The sequence below is a fragment of the Equus przewalskii genome, chromosome 20 (genome assembly GCF_037783145.1).
Source record: "Equus przewalskii isolate Varuska chromosome 20, EquPr2, whole genome shotgun sequence".
Taxonomy (NCBI): domain Eukaryota; kingdom Metazoa; phylum Chordata; class Mammalia; order Perissodactyla; family Equidae; genus Equus; species Equus przewalskii.
In genome coordinates, this window is record NC_091850.1 from 12,254,017 (window position 1) to 12,281,229 (window position 27,213).

Here is a 27,213-nt window from a genome sequence, read left to right on the forward strand (position 1 = left end):
TTGTTTCGGTGATTATAGCCATTCTAGCAGGTGTAAGGTGATATCTCATTGTAGTTTTGATTTGCATTGCCCTGATGATTAGTGATGTTGAACATCTTTTCATGTGCCTATTAGCCATCTGTATATCTGCTTTGGAAAAATGTCTGTTCATATCCTCTGCCCCTTTTTTGATCAGGATGTTTGATTTTTTGTTGTTGAGTTGTGTGAGTTCTTTATATATTTTGGAGATTAACTCCTTGTCAGATACATGATTTGCAACTATTTTCTCCCAGTTGGTGGGTTGTCTTTTCTTTTTGATCCTGGTTTCCTTTGTCTTGCAGAAGCTCTTTAGTCTGATGTGGTCCCATTTGTTTATTTTTTCTTCTGTTTCCCATGCCTGAGTAGACATGGTATTTGAAAAGATACTGCTAAGACTCATGTCTAAGGAGGGTACTGCCTATATTTTCTTTAGGAGTTTTATGGTTTCAGGTCTTCCCTTCAAGTCTTTAATCTGTTATGAGTTGATTTTTGTGTATGGTGTGAGATAATGGTCTACTCTCATTCTTTTGCATGTGTCTGTCCAGTTTTCCTGGGACCATTTATTGAAGAGATTTTCCTTTCTCCTTTGGATCCTCTTGGCTCCGTTGTCAAAGATGAACTGTCCATAGATGCATGGTCTTACTTCTGGGCTTTCAATGTAGTTCCATTGATCGTGTGTCTGTTTTTGTGCTGTACCATGTTGTTTTGATTACTATGGCTTTGTAGTATATTTTGAAGTCAGGGATTGTGGTGCCTCCAGCTTTATTCTTTTTTCTCAGTATTGCTTTAGCTATTCAGGGTCTTCTCTTGTTCCATATGAATTTTAGGATTCTTTGTTCTATTTCCATGAAGAATGTCATTGGGATTCTGATTGGGATTGCATCGAATCTGTATATTGCTTTAGGTAGTATGGGCATTTTAACTATGTTTATTCTTCCAGTCCGTGTGCTTGGAATATCTTTCCATTTCTCTGCCTTCTTCGATTTCTTTCAATAAAGTCTTATAGTTTTCATTGTATAGGTCTTTCACCTCCTTGGTTAAATTTATTCCTAGATATTTTATTCTTTTTGTTGTGATTGTAAATGGGATTGTTCTCTTTCTGTTAGTTTGTTATTAGAGTATAGAAATGCAACTGATTTTTGTAAGTTGATTTTGTACCCTGCAACTTTGCTGTAGTTGTTGATTATTTCTAATAGTTTTTGGTCAGATTCTTTAGGGTTTTCTATGTATAGGACTATGTCGTCTGCAAACAGCGAGAGTTTCCTTTCCAATTTGGATAACTTTTATTTCTCTTTCTTGCCTAGTTGCTCTGGCTGAAATCTCCAGTACTATGTTGAATAAGAGTCACGAGAGTGGGTACCCTTGTCTTGTTCCTGTTCTCTGAGGGATGACTTTCAGTTTTTCCCTGTTGAGTATGATGTTGGCTGTGGGTTTTCATGTATGACCTTTATTATGTTGAGGTACTTTCCTTCTATACCTGTTTTATTGAGAGTTTTTAACATAAATGTATATTGGATCTTGTCAGATGCTTTCTCTCCATCTATTGAGATGATCATGTGATTTTTATTCCTCATTTTGTTAATGTGGTGCATCACATTGACTGATTTGCAGATGTTGAATCATCTGGTATAAATCTCACTTTATCATGATGTATGATCCTTTTAATGTATTGCTGTATTCGGTTTGCCAATATTTTGTTGAGGATTTTTGCATCTCTGTTCATCAGCAATATTCACCTGTAATTTTCTTTCTTCGTCTTCTTTTTTTTTTTTTTTTTGAGGAAGATTAGCCCTGAGCTAACTGCTGCCAATCCTCCTCTTTTTGCTGAGGAAGACTGGCCCTGAGCTAACATCTGTGCCCATCTTTCTCCACTTTATATGTGGGACGCCTACCACAGCATGGCGTGCCAAGCAGTGCCATGTCCGCACCCGGGATCCGAACCAGCGAACCCCAGGCTGCCGAAGTTGAACGTGTGCACTTAACTGCTGCACCACTGGGCCAGCCCCTGGCCTGTAATTTCTGTCTTTGTGTCCTCCTTGTCTGGTTTTGGCATCAAGGTGATGTTGGCCTTGTAGAATGTGTTAGGAAACATTCTGTCTTCTTCAACTTTGAAATAGTTTGAGAAGGATAGGTATTAAATCTTCCTTGAATGTTTGGTAGAATTCTCAAGAGAAGCCATCTGGTCCTGGACTTTTGTTTTTTGGGAGGTTTTTGATTACTGTTTCAATCACTGTACTTGTTCTTGGTCTATTCAGATTCTCTCTTTTCTCTTGGTTCATTTTAGGGAGGTTGTATGAGTCTAAGAATTTATTCATTTTTTCTAGATTGTCCAGTTTGTTGGTGTGTAGTTTTTCATAGTATTCTGTTATAATTAAAAGGTAGGAGTGTTTTTCAGGAGATCAAGAAAAAGCCGTTTTCACAGTGTCCCCAGTTGCCTTGAAATCTGAAGGCCTAGAATACTTTACTGTCCTTTTTAGTTTGATCTTTTCTCTTTAGTTACAGAGATTCTGTAGGAAGACTTTCCTTTCAGGATTTACTGGCTTCATCTTTCGTTCTCCTGAGGGTGGAGATTCTTTTGGGTTTAGTGGTTTAGTCTTGTTCTGCTAACCTGCTAAGCCTGGCTAACCTGCTCCTCATGGGACTGCTTGCCATTTCCCTCAAGGCACGGGCAGCTCCAGCTCATCTCTCCACCAGCAGTGTAAATCTGTTGACTGTGTGTGAATTGTTGAGGGTGTTTGTGCCAACTCCTGGGAAAGGTAAGTATTTCTTGTTCTTCTTTGGTCCCAGATAGAAGTAGATCTTTGTCTTGTTGCTGGCCTAGGCTTTGGCTGGGACCAGGTTTTTCCAGGCTTCTCATAGTAACTGCAACTTTGCAAGATGACTCTGCTTGATAAACTATCTTTTTTTTTTGAGCAGGAGGATTGGTGCTAAGGTAACATCTGTTGCCAGTCTTTCTCTTTTTGCTTGAGGAAGATTGTTGCTGAGCTAACATCTGTGCCAATCCTCCTGTACTTTATGTGGGATGCCACCACAGCAGTGCCAGGTCCGTGCCTGGGATCCGAACCTGCGAATCCTGGGCTGCCAAAGTGGAGTGTGCGAACTTAACCACTATGCCATGAGACCAGCCTGATATCTTTTGATGGTTGGTTGGGGTTCAAATAGACAGTTTTATAATCAGAATGAATTACAAGACATAATGTAAAATCTCCTTTTTAGAATATCTTTAAGAAAAAGAGTAAAAATTCTTATTAGTCTGGAATAGTTTAGTTAGAGGCAGAAATTGATTATATCACTCAACCCTCACTCTAGGATTTTATAATATATCAATTATGAAATAGTGAAAAGTTCTAAAAATAGCTTTACGACTTGTCTGTCATCTATGTGAGCTAATTTTAATCTTGGTCTACTATATTAAGACTAGGAAAATATTGAATATTTCAAAGAAAATTATTGTTTGCTTCTAATAAAAATGCTTTTCAGAAGGACACAAAAGAAAGAGTGGGTTTCCTTTCAATTGGAAGTAAGCCAGTGATTTTCCTCATTATTTTATAATAGATTTCAACTTAGACATAAAGCGTATTTGTGTATAATGTCAATTTTCCCCATAAGCATGTTTTTCAATTTGATTTTCTGTCCACACCATGCATGTGCACAGAGACTAACACTTAAAGGTGATTGCCCATTCATGTTTCTCTTTCTTTCTCTCTCTTTCTCTTTTTTTAACAGGGCCTAATTGTTCAGATCTGAAGCAGCCTATGTACTTAGGGTTTGAAAAAGATGTCTTTAAAACTATAGCAGATTATTATGGTCACTTGAAAGAGCCTCTGCTTACATTTCATCTTTTTGATGCCTTTGTCAGCGTATTAGGTAAGTTGGAATATAAACAGCATATATCTGCAGTAGCGATATTGACTTATTTCATTTTTCACTATCCTGAGACTTCCGTTAGTGAAACCTTCATAATGTGTTTGAAATGAACACTGATGGGTGCTTGCCTAGCTGGAGTCCATCTCTACGAAGGAGAAAGAGAAAATGGTTAAGCTCTATTATGAAACTCAAAGCAAGGACCAATAGTTTTTATTTCTTAAGAAAGAATAATATGTTGTGTTTCATTTTTGTACAAAAAAGTATAACTTTATTGGTAGAGAAAAATGTAAATTTGACATTTACTGTTCATGAGTAAATCTACTACTCTGGATATGACTTCATGAGCAGTCAAGTATGGGAGATGTGTTTTCATTTAGAAATCTAATTTCTTTTTATAGGAGGAACAGGTTTTTGTAGGACTGTTTGTTATTTGTGACACGTAATATAGTAACTTTATAATTCTCTAAAATTTGTTGCTATTCCTCATATAGATTTATACTTTAGAATGTATGCTGTCAAAGAAACATGGTAAAAAGGAAAAAAATCAACATTATTGCTATAGGTCTTTTTGATATTGTTCCTTTCTTCTTGCAAATCAGATTTTCCTGTTGCTGTTGTGATTGTTCAATAAGTAGTATTGTTTTCTTGTCAAAAGGTTTGCTTTAATGATCAAACCATTGTGCGGGTATCATACTCAGTTACGTAAATTTGCAGGAATTAGCATACTCTTGATTTTGAGCATTGTGGGGTTTAGCAGTCTTCCCCTTCCCTCCCCTCCCCTTCCCTTCCCCCTTCTTTCTATCTTATTTTCTTCTTGGAGAGCATGGATGCTGCCGTAGTATCCTGATAAAATAAAGTATCAGTAATATGTGAATAATTTACCTGCTGTCATAGCACAATACTTTAAATTTTAAGATTTTGTAGGTTTCCTGATAATAAGAAACAAAATACAACAATTTTAAATCATGTACATCAGAGTAAGTTTGTTTTCAGAGAGGCCAATACTGGAAACAGAGGAAGGGACTGGGCCTGTTACTGGGTTTAGAGACCACGGAGTCTTCCTGGTGTTCTGTTTTTAACCAAGGAGGACTGGAGGCTTACGTACTTGTGAACGTCATGCCTAATGGATGAATACTTGCTGTTGTTTAATGTGTATATGGACTTACTGAGCAGATTCTCATTATAGTCACTTGCTGCCATTATGCCACTGATAAAAGAAGAATTCTAAAGACTGGATTAAAAATTACTTCTTTGATTTTCTTTTCATTTTCTGTTTTCATAATGTTCTATGGAAATTGCCTGATTGGAAACAAAAGAACTTGGAACTTTTGTGTGTGTGTGTGTGTGTGTGTGTGTTTGTGTAACCTTGGCCCTGAGCTAACATCTGTTGCCAATCTTCCTTTTTTGTTGTTGTTGAGGAAGATTAACTCCGAGCTAACATCTGTGCCCATCTTCCTCTACTTTGTATGTGGGACGCCTGCCACAGCATGGCTGGATGAGCAGTGTGAAATTCCACACTCAGGATCTGAACTAGCAAACCCTGGGCCTCCAAAGTGGAGCCTGCAGACTTAACTGCTGTGCCACTGGGCCGACCCTGCCAATCTACCTCTTTTTGTTTGAGGAAGATTGTCACTGAGCTAATGTCTGTGCTGGTCTTCTTCTATTTTGTATATAGGATGCTGCCGCAGCATGGCTTGATGAGCGGTGTGCAGGTCCGTGCCCAGGATCTGAACCCACAAATTCTGGGCTACGGAAGCAGAGCATGTGAACTTAACGACTATGCTACCAGGCCAGCCCTGTAACTTTTTTTAAAAAACGAATTTCACTTTGAATCAGTTATATTTATGATGTCACTGGTCTATTCTACCACAACTGTTTACTTTGATCTCAGCTAAGAATTAAAGCTTAGTTATTCCCAAATTGATGTCAAAGTCAGCCACCCTCTAAAATATCATCTATAGAGGGTTTTGGTGGAGAAGGCTGGATCAAATGGAGAATTTATTGCATTAGATATCAGCAAGAATAGACTAATATGTGTGAATAGTCGTGATATATTAACCTTCCCTGGTCCAGTCCTTCTCTAGTGAATATAAGTGAGACACCCTGTACCGAAAGCTGTGTTTTTTAGATCCTTATGTACTGAAAGATGAAAGTCTTCTAGATTATGGAAGACCATAATTTGTTTATATGATTAACAAAGATTATCTAATAGAGCAATCCTGTTAGAATCTTAGGGAAAAGGTCTCATATCTAGGTATATACCAATTAGACACATGGGCTGAATGCCAGTAGGGTTGACTCATTCCTTAAACCTTTTGATTTACTTTCATTGGCATAGGATGCCATTTGATAAAACATTTTAAAGTAGATAATCAATCTGCTTTGTGTAGAAGCTAAAAATTCTACAGCATTTTCAATGGAAAAGATTTTCAGTTTAGTTAATGAATTTCTTTTGAGGTTTGTTCTTTTGCTTCTAGCATGAAATAATGATAGCTTGATGTCAAAACTGTCACCCTGAGAGCAGTTAGTCATTACTGATACATGAAATCTAAGAGTTATTAAGGAAAAAACAAATGAAAAAAAGACATTTGTGGAGATGTAAGATGTATTCTTTACTTACAATTGAAAAAAAGGATTTAATTTGGCTCAGCAGTCTGACCTAACAGCGTAACTGTCCAAAATGGCAATTCCTTGTGTTAAGATCAGAGTCAAGCTGACTCTCGAATGGGGTGAATGAGATATAGAGCATCCTTTACTCACACACCACGCGCACCCTAGAGTCCATTGAGCTGTGTAGCTTGCAATAATTCGGCATGTTTAGGAAAATGGGAGGCAGACAGGAAGCACAAAAAGGCGAGGGAAGAGGGTTTTGGAAAATTGGGTGACTTGTGGGTTGTATAATGTTATAATCTGAGACCCCACACTGGTGATCTGTGGGCCACATTTGGCTCATAAATGCATCTGGTTTGACCTGTGTGTTTTAAAAAGAAAATATAATTAATTGCCAAACTTTAAGAAACAGAAAATTCACATAAGAATTCGTAGTTTTGGCTTCTGTAGAGAAATTGGAAGATCTGGCAGTACTGGGCTTGAATTTTCAGGGGCGCAGACTGCTACAGCTGGGTAGTGAACGCCTCTATGGGAAAGCGAAGTGTCTCAGGGACATGACCTCCAACTTGCTGAGTCTTCAGTGCGCCCATCGCTTCTCAGACCCTGAAGCCAGGTTCCCTTGACCCAGTTGCTCATTAATTCCGTCTGTCTGCTCCTGTGTGCAGTGGAGCTTGCGACTCCTGGTTTGTTTACTAGTAGGCGGGAAGACTGAGAGTCTGAGCTCTTTGCCGTTCCCTTCTTCCTAAATGTTAAGTTTAGAAAATGCCATTGACAGTCACCACACAGGATCGTACACTGGATCATCTAACTCAATAGGTTGAGAGCTCCTGTGTTTTTTAACCTAGAAATATCCATGAGGTTAGATTTTCCATTCCCTGGTTCTTTTGTCTAGTGACTTCTAGGAGATCCTCTGGAGCTCTGCAGCATCTTTGCCTTGTTACCTCTCTGCACTTAAGTTCTTCAGGTTATCTTGGGATTCTTATCCCATGGTAATTCTGAAGGGAAAACAATCCTTTTTTTAGAGTGCCTGGTTGGCGCGCTTGCCCAGACAGAGGGCTCCGGCCTGTGTGAGTGCAGTTCTTGCTGGCGGTGCTCTCTGTTCTCGGGGCCTGGGGCTTACGGCTGGAGCTTTCGGAGATGTGGATGGGCCAAGGCAAGGATGCTGAGTCACCTCCAAATATAACGACTACTGTTATGTCAATATTGTTGGAATGAAGTGGACTCAGGTACTCCTTAAAAATGGAAATTGAGCAAAATGCCTAGGTATTTCTTGGCTATAACTAATTACAAAAGCTATTTATAAGTATACCAGTAATCACTAGGATAATTGACAAGACTTTTGACAAGCAAATTTAAGACCTTTCTCATACCATTCAGCAGGATAAATTCTAGCTGGATGAGAGAATTAAATGTAAAAAACGCAAATTTAAAATACATTTGATATTTACCCGATATTGGGGTAGGTGAAGGACTTCTAAGCATAAAAGCAAAAGAAGTCATAACAATGCTGCAGCAGTTTGGAACTCGTGGGGAAAAGCATCATCTTGTGCGTGGGTGAATCTATATCTACTTTTAAGCAATTCACAAAGGCGACTTGTTTTCTTTCCTTACAAGCCTCCAGAGAAATAGTCCCCCTTGCTGTGTCTTTCTTTAGGCAGGCAGTTCTTGCCAATTGATGTGTAGTCTGAATTCTTTTGGCTTAGCATAAACCTTCTCTTTTTTATACCTCTTCTCAGTGAAGATGAAATTGTGACTTTTTTTTTATTCCTTTGCTTGTTCGAAAACTACAGTGAACCCTTCTTGGGTCTGTTATTCCCTGGCTCAGCAGACATGGTCCCGCTGGACTTTTGGGAACTCTGGCCCCTCTCAAAAGTCTTCATATTTCTCTTTCTTTTTTGAAGCTCCCATAAGGAATAGCTTATTGTTAGCATTGCATATGTGAGTGGAATGATCAGGTCTACTTTTCAAAAATGAAAATTCGTGTTCTTAATGGTTTGCAAATAGAAATCTGATGTAACCTTCAGGGAATGGGAGGGAGGGTGATAAAGGTAGGTGTCACACAAGGTGGTGAACAATTCTGAACCTGTCACGCGGCCCTCATGGCTGAAGTGTCACCTAATCTGTAATAACATAGAGCATTATAAATTTCCATTGATTCTGATTTTATTTATACCTGTCATGAGGAACAGTGGGTTTCCTTGATTAGTATTTATTCGCTTGTCCTTCCTCAATCCAGCTAAATAACAGAATGTTTCCCTTTTGATTTCACCAATGGAAACATCGCTAAGCTCAGGTCACTTGGTTTGTTGACCTAGTTGTACCCACTTTGATGAGTCACTCTGCTGTTCTGGGCCCCAGTTTTCTCATTGGTAAATGGCAGTTATACCTGTCATACTTATAGATATGAAAACATGAAACTTAAAGCAATGGGTAACACATTTTCCTACTAGGTATCGCTTTTCTTTGGTTTTAAAAATACAAAAAATTGGAACCTGCATAAATTAAGAGGATAGTTATATGTTGCTATCTAGCCATTCTCTCAAATGATAGGAGGATTTTTTATGTAGAATTACTTGTGATGGATCTTTACAGTCTGTTAGGATGAGCAATATTATATCATTCTGAAGTGCAAGAAACAAGTTACCTCTGGGATTTCAGAAGGCCCTTGTCATTTTCTTAAGAGAAGGAAGATTCAGTATTTTTTTTTCCTAAAGATTGGCACCTGAGCTAACAACTGTTGCCAATCTTCTTCTTCGTTTTTTTTCTTCTTCTCCCCAAAGCCCCCGGTACATAGTTGTATGTTCTAGTTGTGAGTGCCTCTGGTTGTGCTACATGGGATGCCACCCCAGCATGGCCCGATGAGTGGTGCCATGTCCATGCCCAGGATCCGAACTGGTGAAACCCTGGGCCGCCGAAGTGTAGCGTGCAAACCCAACCACTCGGCTGTGGGGCGGGCTCCTCAGTATTTTTATAATGATGTTGAGATAGCAGAAATGATAAAAGATGAAAAAGTTACTCTTTTAGCTTTTGTTTAACAAAATGAAATGAATCTCAAGATTAAAATAGTTACAACATTGAATCTCTGGTTATAAAATGAGAATAGAATGCTAATGTCCTTCAGAAGTTCTTAAAATGGAACCTTTAGAAAACCCAGCAAGCTCTTTAAAATCAGTACTACTTTACGATCTTGGAGAATGTGAAAGTACTTGTTGAAGATGTCTCTTGAGATCAACTATAGACTGTCATGTGTATTTTAAAGCTAAAGGTCTCATGCAATCATTTTTTCCTGAATCCTCTGGTGTACTTTTGTCAGTGAGCGTTTATTGACGGAATGAAAAAGAGATTAGGTCATCAGTGAGAGGGAAGTTAGGAAGCAGAAACAGAGAGCTCGGATTAAACTCTTTTCGAGACTCTAAGTGTTCCTATCTGTATTTGAACTGAGGAAAGCAAGGAGCTCTCCAACGTTTAAAGGCGGAACTAAAAGTAAGTCCTACTGTGACATTTGAACGAACTGAAAAATGACATTCTTAGGACCGGATGCCAAGAAAGACTTCAATATTATAGATATATCAAACCTCAGCCCTTTGCCCGCACATCTTCTCTTGGATCACATCCGTTCTACTTTGTACATCACCCGTGTGCTGAGGATTTTCAACTCTCATCTTCATTCCAGATCTGTCTCCTGAACTCAAGACCAGAATGTCCGTCTGACTTCTGGCTGGGTGTTCTTGGGTGTTTGTTATGCAAGAGCCTCAGTTCAAACTCAGTGGGCCCTAAGCCATTGTTTCAGAAACTGCATGTTGGATGTGAATTCTGTGTAGTAGAACAGCATTAAAAAAAAAAGACAGAATAGTGTACAAAATATCAGAGTGCGTTGTATATAGTAAGGGTAGGTATTTTTATAAACTTTTTTGTTTTCGTTAAATACCTATTTTGTATATGCATATGTATTGCTGTGATGTTAAATATATTTCTTAATTTTAGTTGTAGTAAAAAAATTTTGGAACAAAAGCTGTTCTAAATTTCTTCTCTACCTACCTGCATAGTAAGATGATTGTAAAGATTTAAGGAATGTGAAGGCCTCCCAGAAAGCATAATATTGCTCAAATATTACTGGGTAATATTAATTGTGAAAGATGCTTATGTTACATACACATGGTTTGTCCTTTACACTTAGAGAAAAATACTTTTTACCTATGACTCATTTTATAGAGTTATATTCAGTTTTTCATTCCTACGTGTTGTGGAATTAGCATCTTAAACTGAGCTGGGAGTTTCTTTGGGGATAAACTGCATTCTGTTTGTCCTTTATGAGAAGGAAATCGGCAGTAGTCATCACCTGGCTTTCATTTTGAACTCTCAAGAACATGGTTTTGTGTGCCCTCCTTAGCATAAAAGAGCGAGTTCAGGGTTAGTTGTGTTGAGAAATTATGTTCTTTTTACCATGTTTCTAATCCTTGCCCCAAGTTGAAGAATATAGAATGGTATTTTATGTGACTATCTGCTTATTAAATGTTTGTGTCTGCTCTTTCAACCAACATTCTTACTTCTAGGAATTCATCCTTAGGAATTAATTGGTCGCATGGAAAAAGTAGGTCATGCAGCATGATATTTAGGAGTCCATACCCCGGACTGTGTGGGCTCCAATCTGCTCTACCACTAACTAGCCGTGTGATCCGGGCAAATGACCTAATCTCTTAACTTTCTTTATCTGTAAATAATAATAATAGTATCTACCTCATAGAGATTGTTGTGAAGATTAACTGAGATAATATTAAATGTTTAGCACACTGTTAGGTACATAATAAAATGCTTAAAAAGATGTTAGCTATTTTCATCATCATCATAAATTTGTTTCATCATTATAAATGTTAGCTTCTATTATGTTTTGTAAAGTTTTATTGGGTATGTATAATGATGTGATAAATGGGGGCACAGCTAAATGTCCCTGTGACCCAATCTCCCCTCTTCTCCGTAGCGTCTGTATTTCTAATACTAAGAGAATTCAAGGATTGTGACTTTTTACACTATTGCCTTTGTAAACATTCAAAAACATTAAAAAAAAATTATCAAGTATTCTCCTGCCAGTTTGCTAAATTTTCTACCAATTAATATTTTTCTGATTTCAAATTGTAGCCTTGACGTGGTTGAGAAATACTATTAGTTTAATGTCTGCTTTATACCCTAGGTTCAATCTCTTTTAAAATATAGATTTACTTAATGACTTCTAGAGCTTTAAGTTTCCTGGAGATTCTGCCAAACGATTACTTCAGATATAAGATAATGAGGATAGGTGGCTGGTAGGTAAACTTTTTAAACATAATTTAAGATTAAAATGATTTTTATCTAGGACACATATAGTAGCCAAGAAAGGCATGCCTATGAGTGTCAGTTCATATCTAGAGAATGGTGTTAAGCAGAGCGTGTACTCTGTTAAGTGATAATTAATAATTGCTGACTGTTCATCTTTAGCACCAGATAAAAACCAAGTAGAGTTTATTGAGAGGAGGTTGATAATTATTGTTTCAGAAGTCCAGGTTTTTAAGCAAAGAATGTAAATAATGCAGCTGTGTGTAAGGAGGAATGGCACATAAAATTAAATCCCAGCTGAATTTCTGGGCCCAGTCTTAACTACTTTGGGCTTTGGTTTCCTTGCCTATTTAATGGGCAGTGTTTTCTTCTTTACAGGATAGTCAAAGTGATGAAATGTGCCAGGGCCAGCCCTGCGGCCGAGTGGTTAAGTTCATGCACTCCACTTCTGTGGCCAAGGGTTCACGGTTTGGATCCTGGGCACAGACCTAGCACTGCTCATCAGGCCGTGCTGTGGCAGCATCCCACATAGAAGAACTAAAATCACTTACAAGTAGGATATTCCACCATGTACTGGGCCTTTGGGGAGGAAAAACAAAAAAAGAGGAAGATTGGCAACAGATGTTAGCTCAGGGCCAATCCTCCTCAACCAAAAAAAAAAAAAAAGAAAGAAAGATTAAGTGTGAACAGCTAAAATTGCTTAATATGTAGATAGTAACCTGGGCCTAGAAGGCATTCAGTAATGTTACTCAGTCTTCCAAGGTGGAGGAGCAGGGTTTTCAGAATCTCATTTGATTCATAAGCAAACAAAATGGTAGTATTATTGATCTCCTGAGTCTTTTCAGTCACTCAAGAGACATCAACATAGCACCTATAGTGTTATAGGCACCAGAGCAGGAAATAAAAAGGTACATGCTTGGCAGAATTAAGATTTGAAATGTGTAAAATCTTCATGTATTAATTCTGTGTTTAATTTTATTAAACATACAGATATTCTCTTCCACATTATGAATATAAAGGATATTGCTCAAAATTTTGGGCTCATTTTATCACATAAGTATTATTTTCATAATCTTCGCAATACCCCTGTGAGATTGGTACTAGTGTTATATTTCCATTTGCAGATTTGGAAAATTTCGGTAGATTTAAAAAAAGAGGTTGAGTAATTTTTCCAAAGTGATTTGGTTCCATGCTGTCTTGCCATGCTGTTAGTGTCTCCACTTTTCTGATGTTGAGTATATGATAGGACTTTTTCCTTTTTACAATTTCTCTTTGGGAACTTTGGAGAAATTTTACAAATTAGAGGTATTATAGGAAATTATTTATGTAAGAGTTTCTATTATATTTTAAATCTAATTTGTAATACAATAAGTAGAGCTGATATCACTGTGGAATGAGAATGAGGAATATTTGTTTCCTGTTGGTAACAAGATAATATGAGTGTTAAGGATGCAGACTTGTAGGCCCAGTGACGTAGTACTTAAGTTCACATGCCCCGCTTCAGTGGCCCGAGGTTTGCAGGTTCAGATCCCAGGCGTGGACCTATCACCACTCATCAAGCCATGCTGTGGCAGCATCTTACATAAAGTAGAGGAAGGCTGGCACAGATGTGAGCTCAGCAACAATCTTCCTCAAGCTAAAAAGAGGAAGATTGGCAACAGGTGTTAGCTCAGGGTGACTCTTCCTCACCAAAAAAAGAAAAAGTAAAACTGGTTCAAACTCCAGCTTCTCTATTCACAAGCTGTGTGATTTGGCATTGCCATGAAGATTAAACAAACAAATATATGTACTTGTGTTAGCTGTTGATCTGCCAAGTGAAAGCTCAAGGCTGAATTTTTTTTTTTTTTTAGATTTTTTTTTTAAAAAATTTTTTTCCTTTTTCTCCCCAAAGCCCCCTGGTACATAGTTGTATGTTTTTCGTTGTGGGTCCTTCTAGTTGTGGCGTGTGGGACGCCGCCCCAGCGTGGTCTGATGAGCAGTGCCGTGTCCGCGCCCAGGACCCGAACCAACAAAACACTGGGCTGCCTGCAGCGGAGCACGCTAATTTAACCACTCGGCTACGGGGCCAGCCCCTGAATAAGTTTTTATTTTTAAAAAAGTGACTGGAGGGGGCCGGCCCAGTGGCTCAGCAGTTAAGTTTGTGCCCTCTACTTCAGCAGCCTGGGGTTTGCTGGTTTGGATCCCGGGCATGGACCTATGCACTGCTTATCAAGCCATGCTGTGGCAGGCATCCTGCATATAAAATAGAGGAGGATGGGCACAGATGTTAGCTTAGGGCCAGGCCAATCTTCCTCAGCAAAAAGAGGAGGATTGACGGCGGATGTTAACTCAGGGGTAATCTTCCACAAAAAAAAAAAAAGTAATTGGAGAACTTCTGCTTTTGACCATGATGGAGTAATTGGGACTGGGTTTACCCTTTTATCAAAGAACCAACTAGAAAACCAGACAGAATATGAGGCAATTGCTTTCAGACATTGGACCACACTGTAGGACTATTATCTGTGAGAGAAGTGAAACAAATGAGGTGAGCTCTATGATTGCCCTGGCTGTCTGTCTGGGGGAACTTTCCAGACTGTTTTGCAGGGAGGTGGAGCCGAAGCAGAGCATGTCAATCTTGCTGAGTTGAAGAGATGGAAATTGGATGAAGAGGCTGGGACTTGTGGTCCAGGGTATCAGAGAATGTTACGGGCTGAATTGTGTCTGTTCTAAAATTCATATGCTGAAGTCCTAACCCCTAGTACTTCAGAGAGAGACTGTATTCGTAGGACCATCTTTAAAGAGGTAATTAGGGTGACGTGAGATCATATGAGTAGCCCTACTCCAATATGACTGGTGTCCTTATAAGAAGGGGAGATTGGGACACAGACAGCACACAGACTGAGGGTCAGCCATGTGAGGTCAGAGCAAGAAGACAGCCATCTGCAAGCCAGGAAGAGAGGTCTCAGAAGAAACCAACCCTGCTGACACCTCGATCTCAGACTTCTAGCCTCAGAACCGTGAGAGAATAAATTTATTTTGTTTAAGCCGCCCAGTCTGTGATATTTTGTTGTCAGCTCTAGCAAACTAATACAAGGCAATTATACAGAGAGGAGCTCCAAAAATCTGCATGGGGATCCTCTTGAATTTGTTGATGATAAATACTTAACTGTACATCTCCAGGGTGATAGTCTTCAAAGCTGGGCAAATCAGAATCACAGTGATACACAACAATCCCCATTAGGATGACCATAATAAAAAAGATGGATAACAAGTGTTAGTGAGGATGTGGAGAAATTGGAACCCTCGTACATTCTTAGTGGGAATGTAAGATGGCAGAGTCATTTTGCGAAAAACAGTCTGGCAATTCCTTAAAAAGTTAAACATGGAGTTACCATGTGATTCAGCAATTCTACTCTTAGGTCTGTATCCAAGATAATTGAAAAGATACTTCCACACAACAACGTGTACACGAATGTTCATAGTAGCATTACTCAGAACAGCCCCAAAGTGGAAACAACTGAAATGTCCATCAAATGATAAATGAAAAAAATGTAGTATATCCATACAATGGAATATTATTCAGCCATAAAAAGGAGTGAAACCCTTTACAATGCTACAACATGGATGAATCTGGAAAACGTTCTAAGTGGAAGAAGCCAGACACAAAAATCACATCTTGCATGATTCCATTTATGTGAAATGTTCAGAACAGGCGAATCTTTAGAGACAGAGATTAGTGCTTTCCAGGGGCTGGTGGGAGGAGAGAATGCGGAGTGACTGCTAATAGGAATGTGGATTTCTTTTTGAAGTGACAGAAATGTTCTGGAATTAGATAGTGGTGTGGGGCATAACTTAGTGAATATAATGAAAACCCTTGAATTGTACACTTAAAAGAAAGATAATCGCATAAAAAAAGAACAAAGAAAAAAACCAAGTTGGACTTCAAGAGTTAAAGAAAATGCAGTTTTACAAATGAAAATTTCACTGGATGGAATTAGGAGCAGATTAGACACTGCAGAAAAGGTCAACAAACTTGAATACATAGCAGTAAAAGCTAGCCTGAACAAAGCACAGAGAGAAAAAAGATTGGAGTGGGGTGGGGATCAAACTGAACTCAGTCTCAATGACATATAGGACAATATTAAGCAGTCTAATATACATGTAATTGGAATCCCTGAAAGAGGCCCCTGAAACTGGCTCATATATCCTTTTGCCACATCCCCATCATTCTTGGAGCACTTTCTTTGATTGCTGTGGAGTACTTTTTAAATTAATTCATTATTTCTTTTAAAGATTGGCACCTGAGCTAACATCTATTGCCAATCTTTTTTTTTTTCTTCTTCTTCTTCTCCCTAAAGCTTCCCCTCCACCACCAAGTACGTAGTTGTATATTCTAGTTGCAAGTCCTTCTGGTGGTGCTATATGGGACGCCGCCTCAGCATGGCCTGATGAGCGGTGCCACGACTGCACCCAGGATCTGAACCGGTGAAACCCTGGGCTGCCAAAGCAGAGTACAAGAACTTAACCACTTGGCCATGGGGCTGGCCCCTTGGAGCACTTTCTTACTTTGTGGCACTACAGGCCATTTTGTACTTTCTTTCCCCAGCCCTGGAATCTGCCATTTCCTCAATGATTCTTGGTTCCTTTTACTAGAGAGTGATATTTAGAAGCTAAGATCTAGTGCTCTATGTGCTTACTGTTACTGGAGATGTTGCTTATAGAAAGAAAACAAGATTCTCAAATAACACTTAAAAAAGTGAATCTGCAATTTGACTTCCGAATTCCCACCAAAAGTACTGTTTGAGGGGAGGATGGTAAATTGGTGGAACAGAGAGTGATGTAACGGACATCCACGTGCCCACCACCCTAATTAATACGTACAAAGATGTGTTGCAGAGACATCCATGTGTTTCTCTATATCTAGAAGCAGAAGTGTTAGGTTTTTGGTGTGTACTAGTTCTAGAAAATTGCTTTGCAGAGTGGTTCCAGCAGTTTGCACACCCATTAGTATATTCCTGTTTCACCATTTCCTTACCAATACTTGGTTTTATCTCGTTTTTGAATTTTTCTAATCTGATGTGTGTGAAAAAGAATCTGTTGCTGTTTCTTGGTCATGAGGGTTTCTTCTTGGGTGAAGTACTTTTTCTATCCTTTACCCATTTTTTTCTTTTCTTTTTTCTTTTTTGTCATTCTAAAAATATTTTCTGAATACTAATCCTTTGTACCTTCAGCCTGGCAAATATCATTTTCTAGTCTGTGGCTCATCTTTTGCTTTTAATCATAGGCAAAGAGCTTTTATGTGTTACTTTGGTCAAATTAATTTGTGTGTCTCAAGAAATCTTTATATAGCTTTCTGTTGCAAGTGATTCTGTATTTCTAAGATTTTTAAGTTTTGCTTTTTTTCATGTTTCATGTTTAGGTCTCTAATTTCTCTTAATTCATTTATTTTTAAATTGACATTATTGAAGTATAGTTAACATAAAATTAAAATGCCTCTATTTAAGTACAGTTCAATGAGTTTTGGTCAATTTATGCTAGTGTAATTATCATTACAATTAAAATATAGACCATTTCCATTACCCATAAAGGTTCTCTTGTGCTCTCTTTTAGCCAGTCCCCAACCCGGTTGCTGGCACCAGGCAACCAGAAATAGAAACTTTCTATCCACATAGATTAGGTTTTCTTTTTTCAGGTTTCATACAAGTGGAATTATACTTTGTATCTGCCTTCTTGTACTCAATGTAATGTTTTTGAGATTTTGTTCATGTTGTTGCATGTACCAGTAGTTTGTTACATTTTGTTGCTGAGTATTCTATTGCATGGGTATATCACAATTTATTTATCCATTCACCTGTTGTGGGACATGTGAACTTGTTTCCAGTATGGGCTATTAGGAATAAAGCTGTTACGAACTAGTTAGTATGAAGGTATGTCTTTCTTCTTTTGGGTAAATAGCTAGAATTGGAATTGCTGGATGATATGGTAAATGTATGTTTACTTTTATATGAAAGTGACCATCTATTTTCCAAAATAGTTGTGTAATTTTACATTCCTGTCCGTGATACATGAGAGTTCCTGTAGCTCTGCATCTTTGTCAACATTGACATTGTCAGTCTTTTAAATTTTCTCCACTGTAGTGGGTGCATAGTGGTATCTTTTTGGTTTTAATTTGCGTTTTTCTGATGACTAGTTATGTTAGGCATCTATTCATTTGCTCAGTGGCCATTCATACATCTTCCTTTGTAAAGTGTTAAATCTGCCCATTTTTTATTGGCTTGTTTGTCCTCTTAATATTGAGCTGTGAGAGTTATTTGCATATTTTGCCTATAAGTCTTTTGTTTAGATATAAGTATTACAAATATTTTATCCCAGATTGTGGTTTTCTTTTTCATTTTCTTAATATCTTTTAAAAAGCAAAAGTTTTTAGTTTTGGTGAAATCCATTTTATTGTTCTCTTTTATGGCTTATGCTTTTTGTGTCTGAAGAAATCCTTACCTACCTTTAAATATTATACTGTTTCACATAATAATGTTACTACCTTACAACAATATTCTTTCATTTACTCCCTCCTGCCCTTTGTGATATTGTTGTCATACATTTTAGCCTTACTTATGCTTTTTTAATAACATGTATTATAAACCCTTCTATAAATTATTACCATTTCTTTAAACAGTTTTCTTTTAAAGAAATTAAGAATCAAAGAACAAGTTTTACAAATACATGGACAAAGAGAACAGATTAGTGGTTACCAGAGGGGAAGGGGGTTGGGGGTGGGCATAAAGGGTAAAGGGGCACACATATATGGTGACTGACAAATAATAATGTACACCTGAAAGTTCACAATGTTATAAACTTTTATGACCTCAATAAAATTTTTTTTAAAAAGCAAGTTTTATTTACCCGCATATTAATCTTTTTTGGTACTCTTCATTCCTTTGTGTAGATCCAGGTTTCTGTCTGGTATAATTTTTCTTCTGCTTCCAAAACGTCCTTTGTAACATTTTTTGTAGTATATGTCTCTTGGCTACAAATTCTCTCCCATTTGGCTGGGGGGGCATTGGAGGGGTGTTCCCTGAAAAGTCTTTGTTTTGACTGAATTTTGAGAAGTTTTTTCAATGGGTATAGAATTCTAAGTCGACAGTGTTTCTTCTTTCAGCACTTTAAAGATGTCAATCCCTTGTTTTCTGTCTTGAATAGCTTCTGATGAAAAGTGTGTGGTTATTCCTTATTTTTATTCCTCTGTATGTAATGTTTCTTTTTTCTCTGACTGCTTTTGAGATTTTTCTCTATCACTGATTTTTAGGAATTTAAATTATAATTTGCCTTTATGTGGTGTTCTTTGTGTTTATTGTGCTATGATTCATTGAATTTCTTTGATCTGTTGATTTATAGATTTCATCATTTGAAAACTTTTTGGTCATAATTTCTTCAAATATTTTTCTGTGCTTCCTTCCCCATTTTTGATTACACATATGTTAGGTCACTCGCTATTTTCCCACAGGTTACTGCAGCTCTGTTCCTTTCTCCCCCACTTTTTTCTCTCTTTGGTTCTATTTCGGCTAGTTTTTATTACTGTGTATTTAAGTTTCTTGATTTGTTTTTTATTTTTGCAATATTTAATCTGTTGTGGTTCTCATCTAGTGAATGTTTCATTTGAGACAGCCTTTTTCATCTCTAGAAGTTCCATTTGGTTCTTTTTTATATCTGCCATTTCTCCCGTCACTGTGATCATAATTCTTTTAAATATGTGAACGTAGTTAGAACACCTTTTGTAACATAGTTTTTTGTTAATTCCTTTATCTGTCATTTCTGAGGCTATTTCAATTGATGTTTTCTTTTAGATATTGGTCACACTTTCTGCTTCTTGGCATGTCTAGTAATTTTGATTCAACACTGAATTTTTCATTGTTGAGTTCTGGATTTTGTTGTTTTCCTTTGAACCGAATGGGCTTTGTTCTGTTAGGCTGTTAATTTTCTTGAATTTCTGCTTGAACCATTTGTGTCTTACTTTTAAAGCTGTTTTTAGGGTGAGACTAGATAAGCTTATATAGGAACCCAAGTATTTTGGGCTCCAGATAGTCCTAGCTGCTACGCCAACGAGCCCAGTAGGCCCTCTGCATATTCCAAACCAGAGCAGACGTTCCAAAGTCGAAATAGTGACTGAACTTGGCAAAATTTTAACAACAGGGGTTTCTTTATGGGAAACATGATTAAAAAAATATAAAACCACCAAAATCGACTTTCACCTAGTTTTTAAGACGGTGGCATTGAACATTATATATTAATAGGCAATTCCAACAAAGACTTATAATCTTTAGGTTAGCAGGGGGCTAGCTATCATATGGCTGCCAACTGGTGTGATAGTTCTCTTGTTGATGCTGATGAAGGCATCCGCATTCTTTCAGCTAAAAAGTCAAGAAAAGTTTAAGAGTGTTGTAGGACCTTCTAATATCAGGGAGCCAGATATATCTCTTTGCATGTAAACATAATGCAGGTGTGAAAATCTTCCAATGACCCACAGAATAATAACTGTGAGAGGCTTTCTGAATTATGCACAGTAGGATTTGACAAAACATTATATATGGATGGTATTTACAGATGTTTTTGTTTTCTTCCATAGTATGTAATGTGGTTATGCAACTGTTTAGGCAATTAGGGTTTGGGGGGGGCAGGTTCTTAAATGATTTATTTCTCAATAATGTAGCTATGTTGGGACATTGTGGAATTTCACCTGCTTTCTCATCATGGAGGCCTAGAGCCAAATTCATATCTGTTTACCAGTGCATAGTACATTCCTTAACCAGGTTTTAAAGAAAATCTAGCCGAAGTTGCTTCTGATTCACATCACATTTTCTCCCTGATATTAGTTTCAGTGCTTTAATGTAGTAGTTGTAGTAGCTGTGATCAGTGCTATTGAAACTTTAAATCACTCGGGCTCCCCTTTGTAGCCCATGGATCCCCCAATGCAGTGCATTGGCTTGTTTTTGTGACTGTTCACATTTACTGTTGAGTTAGTGGGAGGTTAAGTTGAGTTAAGTACTGTTGAGTTCGTGGAGGTTAAGTGACTTGTTCAAGGAGAAGCAATCAGTGGGAGCTAAGAACCCAGATATTCTGGCTCCACTCCCACCAAGGGATGGGTCATTCTCATCCCTTCATTCATGTATTCGTTCCTTTGTACGTTCACCAAAGAAAATATTTATTGAGCACCTATGATGTACCAGGTACTCTTCTAGCCATTGGCAGTATATCAATAAACAAGACCGACAAGAATCCTGCCCATCTGAAGTGTATGTTGCAGTGGGGCAGAGGGGAGACAACAGTAGGTAACGTAATAAATAAATTCTCTGGTATTTAGGAGGTGATGATTTATAATCGGAGAAAAATAGAGCAGGTAAGGGATATGGGAGTCCAATTTTTATAACTTTTGGGAGACAAAAACAAATTAATCTGTCAATTTTATATGAAAATTGTATCAGAATGATAGATCATATTCTAAACCTTTCAAAGTAGGGGCATGGAACTCAAAAGGTTCCGCTCCTCCTCTCCCTCCCCACTATCCCAAGGAGCAGTGCTGTGAAGGATGGCTGAATTGCAAGATCAACTTACAGAATCCTGCTCAATTCATTATGTCGCTTAGCTGTAGTTCAAATCTCGTGGTATTACAGAGCTAGCCAGGCCTTACAATGGGGTTTTTCTCCCTCTGGTAAAAGGCTCCAGCTGGGAGTGTTAGGAACCTCATCCTTTTATGCTCCTCTTTGAGCTTTGGGGATAAGCAGCTCCTCCTCCTTCCACATTCTTCAATATTTTGCAGTAAGAACTTCTTTCCATTCAAGCTGCTGATGGAGGCTCCTGTGCTGCCAGAGGCAGGGTGCTGTGGGGAGGTTAGATTGGATTTAAGGGAGGAGGGGATTGGTAGCATGGCTTCTGTCTCACAGGAGGTGGCAAGGTTGACAGTTGGAGGCAATTGCAAGGGGTCTCAGGTGGGATCAGTGGCAGAAGGGAGGAACGAGGAGTCTCATGGGGACAGTGAGTTGTTGGGATATTTGTGAGTCCCGGGTGGCCTTTCATCTCTCAGTGTGTAGGTTTGTGTAAATAAACTCCTGAGATAGATTTACCTGTGCCTTCTCACTCAAATCCTGAAATCATGGCTAACTCCAAGTTTGGCTTTTTTCATGCAAGCAACTGGAAGTTTAGAATTTAGTAATAGAATTTTTTTTTGAAAAGATTGGATGGATGTAATTTTTATGTATTAGTTTAACAGTATCTTAAGAAAGAAGTTTGAAAGTAAAAAAATTGGTGATTATTTTATAACTGTGATGTACTTTGATTCTTTATAGATTCCTTTTTAATACTTTATTTTTTTAATAAAATTTACTATTGTGATTTTTTCTTAAATATTGTACTGTAAATATTGTTGCATAACTTCAAAAATTACTGCTTTTAATAGCCATGTAATATTCTACTGATGAACAGATATTTATTCATATGCCTTATTGCTTAACGACGGGGATGCGTTCTGAGAAATGCATTGTGAGGCGATGTCGTCATTGTGCGAACATCACAGAGTGTACTTACACAAACCTAGATGGTATATCCTACTACATACCTAGGCTGTATGGTACTAATATAGGACCACCATCGTATATGCCATCCCTCATTGACCAAAACATTGTTATGTGGTGCATGGACTATACTAGGAAAAGGGCTTGCCAAAAGAAAAGCCTTATGCTTTCAATTAGCTTTCAGTCTCATTCATAAAACAATATACACATGAAACATAATAAGATAAGGTAAAATCTGACTCTCCAAAGGTGTTTATAATTTCGAAAAAGAAGGGATTTGTGGCCCAATGTGATAGAGGGCTTCATGGAAAAAGTAGAAAGCTTTGTGGAGAAATAGATCTAGAATTTAATTAATTCTTATCAGTTCCAACTGCTAAACCTCATCTGGACCATCGTCATGTCTCGCGCCTTCCTTCCTCCCCATTACCCCCTTACAATCTGTTCTCTATACGTAATTCAGATCAAATGACTTGCTGCCGGGAACCCTCCAATGGCTTCTCAAGTCACTTATAGTAAAACCAGAAGTCTTAAGGATAGTCTACAAGGTTCTGTGTCATCCGGCTTTTAGTTTTCTCTCTAACCTCATTTCTGAGTTGAAAATTCGTGACATAGTCCTCTCTCTTCACACTGGCCTCGTTGCTGTTCCTTAAACACTTCAAACGTATTCCCACATCACAGTCTTTGTAATGGCTATTTCCTCTACTTTGACAGTTTGTCTCTCCGATATTTCTCTGGCTTACTCTCATTTGCTTCAGATCTCTGCTCAAACGTCACCTCCTTAGAGAGACCTTTCCTGAAACACTAGAAGTGTTTTCCCACCATTCCCCTGCTCCTTTCCTTCTTTATTTTGATTCATAGCATTTTTCCACCTGATATCATATTTATATATCTCTTTGCTTATTATCTACTGGGAAGGGAGCTCCAGAAGATCAGACAAAGATTTTGTTTTATTCCCCACTGTATGTCTTCCCCTAAAGTAGTTCCTGGAATATAGGCAGGGCTTAATAAATGGATAAATGAAAGAATGAATTAAAATATGGTCATAAACCTTTTTTCTTTCCATGGATTTGATTATACAGAATTGAAAGCAGATCTATATAGATGATAATGATGACAATTAGCATCAATATTTCCGGTGAACATCTAGGATCAGAACTTGGTATATAAAAGCTTCCTTCTCCTGCCCCCCTTTTTCTCCCTTACACATCCTTGCCTTTGAGATCAAACCCAAGCTCCTTAGTCTGGCATTCAAGGCCTTCCAAGATCTCATCTCTGCCGGTGTTTTTGGTTTCACTTCTATACCATGCCCTCGCCCTCACGGCCTATGCTGCAGTCATATTGAATGACTTAGAATTCCCCTAACATGCCCCTTGCAGAAGGGCTCTCCTTCTCGCAGTGCATACGCACTGCAAAGGAAGGGACCTGGCGTATTCTGTATTTCCAGGACCTAGCAGAGTTCCTGGCATAGCATACATCGTCAGAAAATTTTTATTGAGTGTAAAAGATAGTTTGCCTCCAAGTCAGAGACCAGTGGGAACTTGGAAAGGTTGGATATGGGTCAATAAATTGGTGAAAGCAGTTTCGTCTCTTTAGCAGACTTGGATAGGGGTGTGTCCGGGGACAAATATAGTTGAAGAGAACACAATATTAGAATACCCTAGTATTTAGCAAAATCTTACTGGGTCAGGAAGGATGGCATGTGACATGATTGAATCAGCACACCTAGTTAGAAAAAACAGCTTAAGTGGGAGGAAGGGTTATTTGACAGGTGTTATTTAGAAAGAAATGGAGCTGTTGGTGAGTGGACTGACTATAGGAGCATGAGTCCTATTATTTATTCTATAAGAGTTATGCAAGATGGTGACCCAGCTCCTCATGAGGAAATAATACAAGGGGGAGAATTCAGGGCAGTGATGGCACATTCATGTTCTTGCTCATGCTGTCCTAGGCCTATTGACAGTGTGAGTGTTAAGGGTTAGGTTGGGCTTAACCTGACTCCTCTTGTTTCAGTGGGAAAGAATGCTATGAAAATTTAGTTTTATCTGTGAAGGGTGTGGGAGGAGGAAATGACTGTATTTGTTCTATGCATTTGTTATCTCTAGTTGATGGTTTGTATTTTCTGTGCTGACTTGTGAGTGACAGTGGATCTATGATCGATTGGCCCAGTATAGTTGAATATGTGAACATGTTTTATATAATTTTAGTGATATATATTTTGTAAATATGTGAACATAATAGAGTCAAGTAGGCTGTAGATTTTAAAAGATTAGAAACTTTTTTTTCCAAATCAGGTTTGTTACAGAAAGAGAAAATGGCCATCGAAGCATTTCAGATTTGCTGCCTTCTCCTGCCACCTGAAAATAGGAGAAAGTTACAGCTGCTGATGAGGATGATGACAAGGATCTGCTTAAATAAGGAGATGCCACCTCTGTGTGATGGCTTTGGCACCCGAACACTGGTAGGTTGATTTCTAACATCTAGCATGACTTGCGTTTTGGGGATAAAATTCACCTGAGTAAAGGGTAACCAGATGAAGGTACAAGACAGGCTTACTTAAAGAGCTGTGGCTTGGAATCCACCCAGACTGGTATTGTGCTTTTGGTTTTAGTGTCTTAAAGAACCTACTGAAAAGTAACGAGTGCATAGGGGTGCACTCTGAGTGTTGAGATCTCTGCTGCGTCCTGCCCACTGTTAACACAAGGAGAAGGAAAGATGGACAGAAAGGATAAGTGGTCTTAAGAAAATGACATTCTGTCCTCCAGGACAAAAAGAGTGGCAAAGCCTTTGTTAGCAGAACCAGTAGGAGGGGTGCAGCGTATATAATGGAACAAAGAAGGAAGAAGTAAAATAGGAAATTGGACCAGACAACTTGGAAGCAGAGAGAGAACTTGTATCTCTCAGGGTATGATCTAGGGTCCACGAGTGAGGGCATTTCTTAAAATACTCTCAATTTTGCTTAAAAACATACGCTAATTTTGAATTCTACTTCATAATATCAGCATATATTTTAAAATAGGGTTTATGTTTAGAATTACTTACTAGCAAAATTTCTTAGTTTTCCTCAAAAAAAGTCTTGGAGCAAAAGTGATGCTTCATGGGGATGTACATCCTTTCTGTATCTTGGTGACCCTCTGTGTACCCCTGGGGGTCCATTGGCCCAGCTTTAGAAGTGTGGAGTAAGATCAGAGGAGTACTCACTGCCTGGTAGAGTGATTCTTGACCTTTTTTTAGGGTGGGTGGATGGGTAGGGGGGCTAATGGACCTTTTTGAAAAGCTGAAGAAAACTTTGCACTTTTTCCCCAAAAGAATGCATGTGTCAAATTTTGCATACAATTTCAAGGCATTCACTGATTCCCTGGGGTCCTTAGTCTCCAGATAAAGAATCTCTGTGTGTCTTTCTGTCCACATGGATGTGAGTGAAGGTAAATTATTGTCTGCAGTGTATGGGTAAAATGAAGTCTTATAAAATGGAATTATGTGATTTTATGCTTATAGGTTTTGAAATAAGATTGCCAGCAATAAAATTAGTAGGAAAAGCAAAAAAAAAAAAGTCCATCCAAAGGATAGTGTTGAGTGGAGTAGTTAATATGAGTTCTATGGAAGCAGCTGCTGTAAGATTCTTTGTATTTCTGCTTACCATAGAGAGAGTCTCGTCACTTAATGCACTTCTTGTAGAGTCTCATGGTTTTGTTCAAAGGTGGTTATCAAATGTACATGCAAAATCCTAGAGAAAATATCAGTTAACTAGGAAAAAATATAACAGTGGAGGCACACAGAGTATGCTAGCAGATTTTTAAAAAAATCAATAATGAAATTAGATATTATTAGACTAAATGGCTATAAAGTACTTTGAACTTAAAAGTGCTACATGCTCCAAGTCATAGTGATGATAATAATTTTCAAAGTTTGTTTAAATATATATTTAAAATTGTCTGTAGAAGGGGTGCCTTTAAAAGCTGGTCAGATGAGTATCTCTGCTAAGTCTCTGTGAGATGAGATGCACATTCTCTTCATGCTGGTTGGTGAGAAGGTCAGCCCATCTGAGATGACCAGGTGTGGCCAGTGCCAGGGAGGATGTGCTCCCTGTGCTCTGGGCATTTCTTACTGACTAGTCACATTTACTTTTTGCAAATTAGATTGCACTCAGTTCCAAGTAGGGGGGACAAAAACCTCATCTGTGTTTGTTTACACCCCCCTGCTTTTTTTTTTTTAGATGGTTCAGACATTTTCCCGCTGCATCTTGTGTTCCAAGGATGAAGTCGACTTGGATGAGTTATTAGCTGCTAGACTGGTGACATTTCTGATGGACAATTACCAAGAGATTCTGAAAGTCCCTGTGGCCTTGCAGACCTCCATAGAGGAGCGTGTGGCTCATCTGCGGAGAGTCCAGGTAAAGAAGGGAGATCATCAACCCTACAAAATTGCTGGCATGAAGTCACGTAAGCTTGCTAGGCTTCTGGGGACTTTATGTTATGAACATTAAATTAAGCATTATGTTATGAGCATTATATTAGAAGCATGACAACAGGACTTGGCACGTAGGAAGCATTACATGTGTTTGTTATTATTATTGAAAATTTATGGAGCTCCTACTTGGTTTTATGTCAATCATTACTGCATACTTTTGATTGCAAATTCCTTAAGTGAGTTTATTCAGAATCTACATATACTTCCTGATGGAAATGATTTATATGCAATACATGTCTCGATTCGTAATAGCCCTGAGACCTAGATACTATTAATATTTGTATTTTTTGGATGAGAAAGCTGAGGTACAGAGAACTTAAGTAACTTGTCCGAGGTCACAGAGCCAGGATTCAGACTGATGTAATCTGTCTTCAGAATCAGTGCTCTTAACTGCCGTGCC

At 38.2% G+C, this 27,213-nt stretch overlaps 1 protein-coding gene across 1 annotated transcript in view; it reads left to right on the forward strand.

Annotated features, from left to right (window-relative positions):
• The window catches only part of DEPDC1B (DEP domain containing 1B), an 89,805-nt gene that overhangs the window by 50,469 nt on the left and 12,123 nt on the right, over positions 1-27,213 (forward strand). The window contains exons 7-9 of the mRNA XM_070587529.1: positions 3,745-3,885; positions 24,638-24,804; positions 26,560-26,736. Of these exons, the coding sequence (XP_070443630.1) occupies positions 3,745-3,885; positions 24,638-24,804; positions 26,560-26,736 (485 nt within the window). The remainder of the gene's footprint in view (positions 1-3,744; positions 3,886-24,637; positions 24,805-26,559; positions 26,737-27,213) is intronic.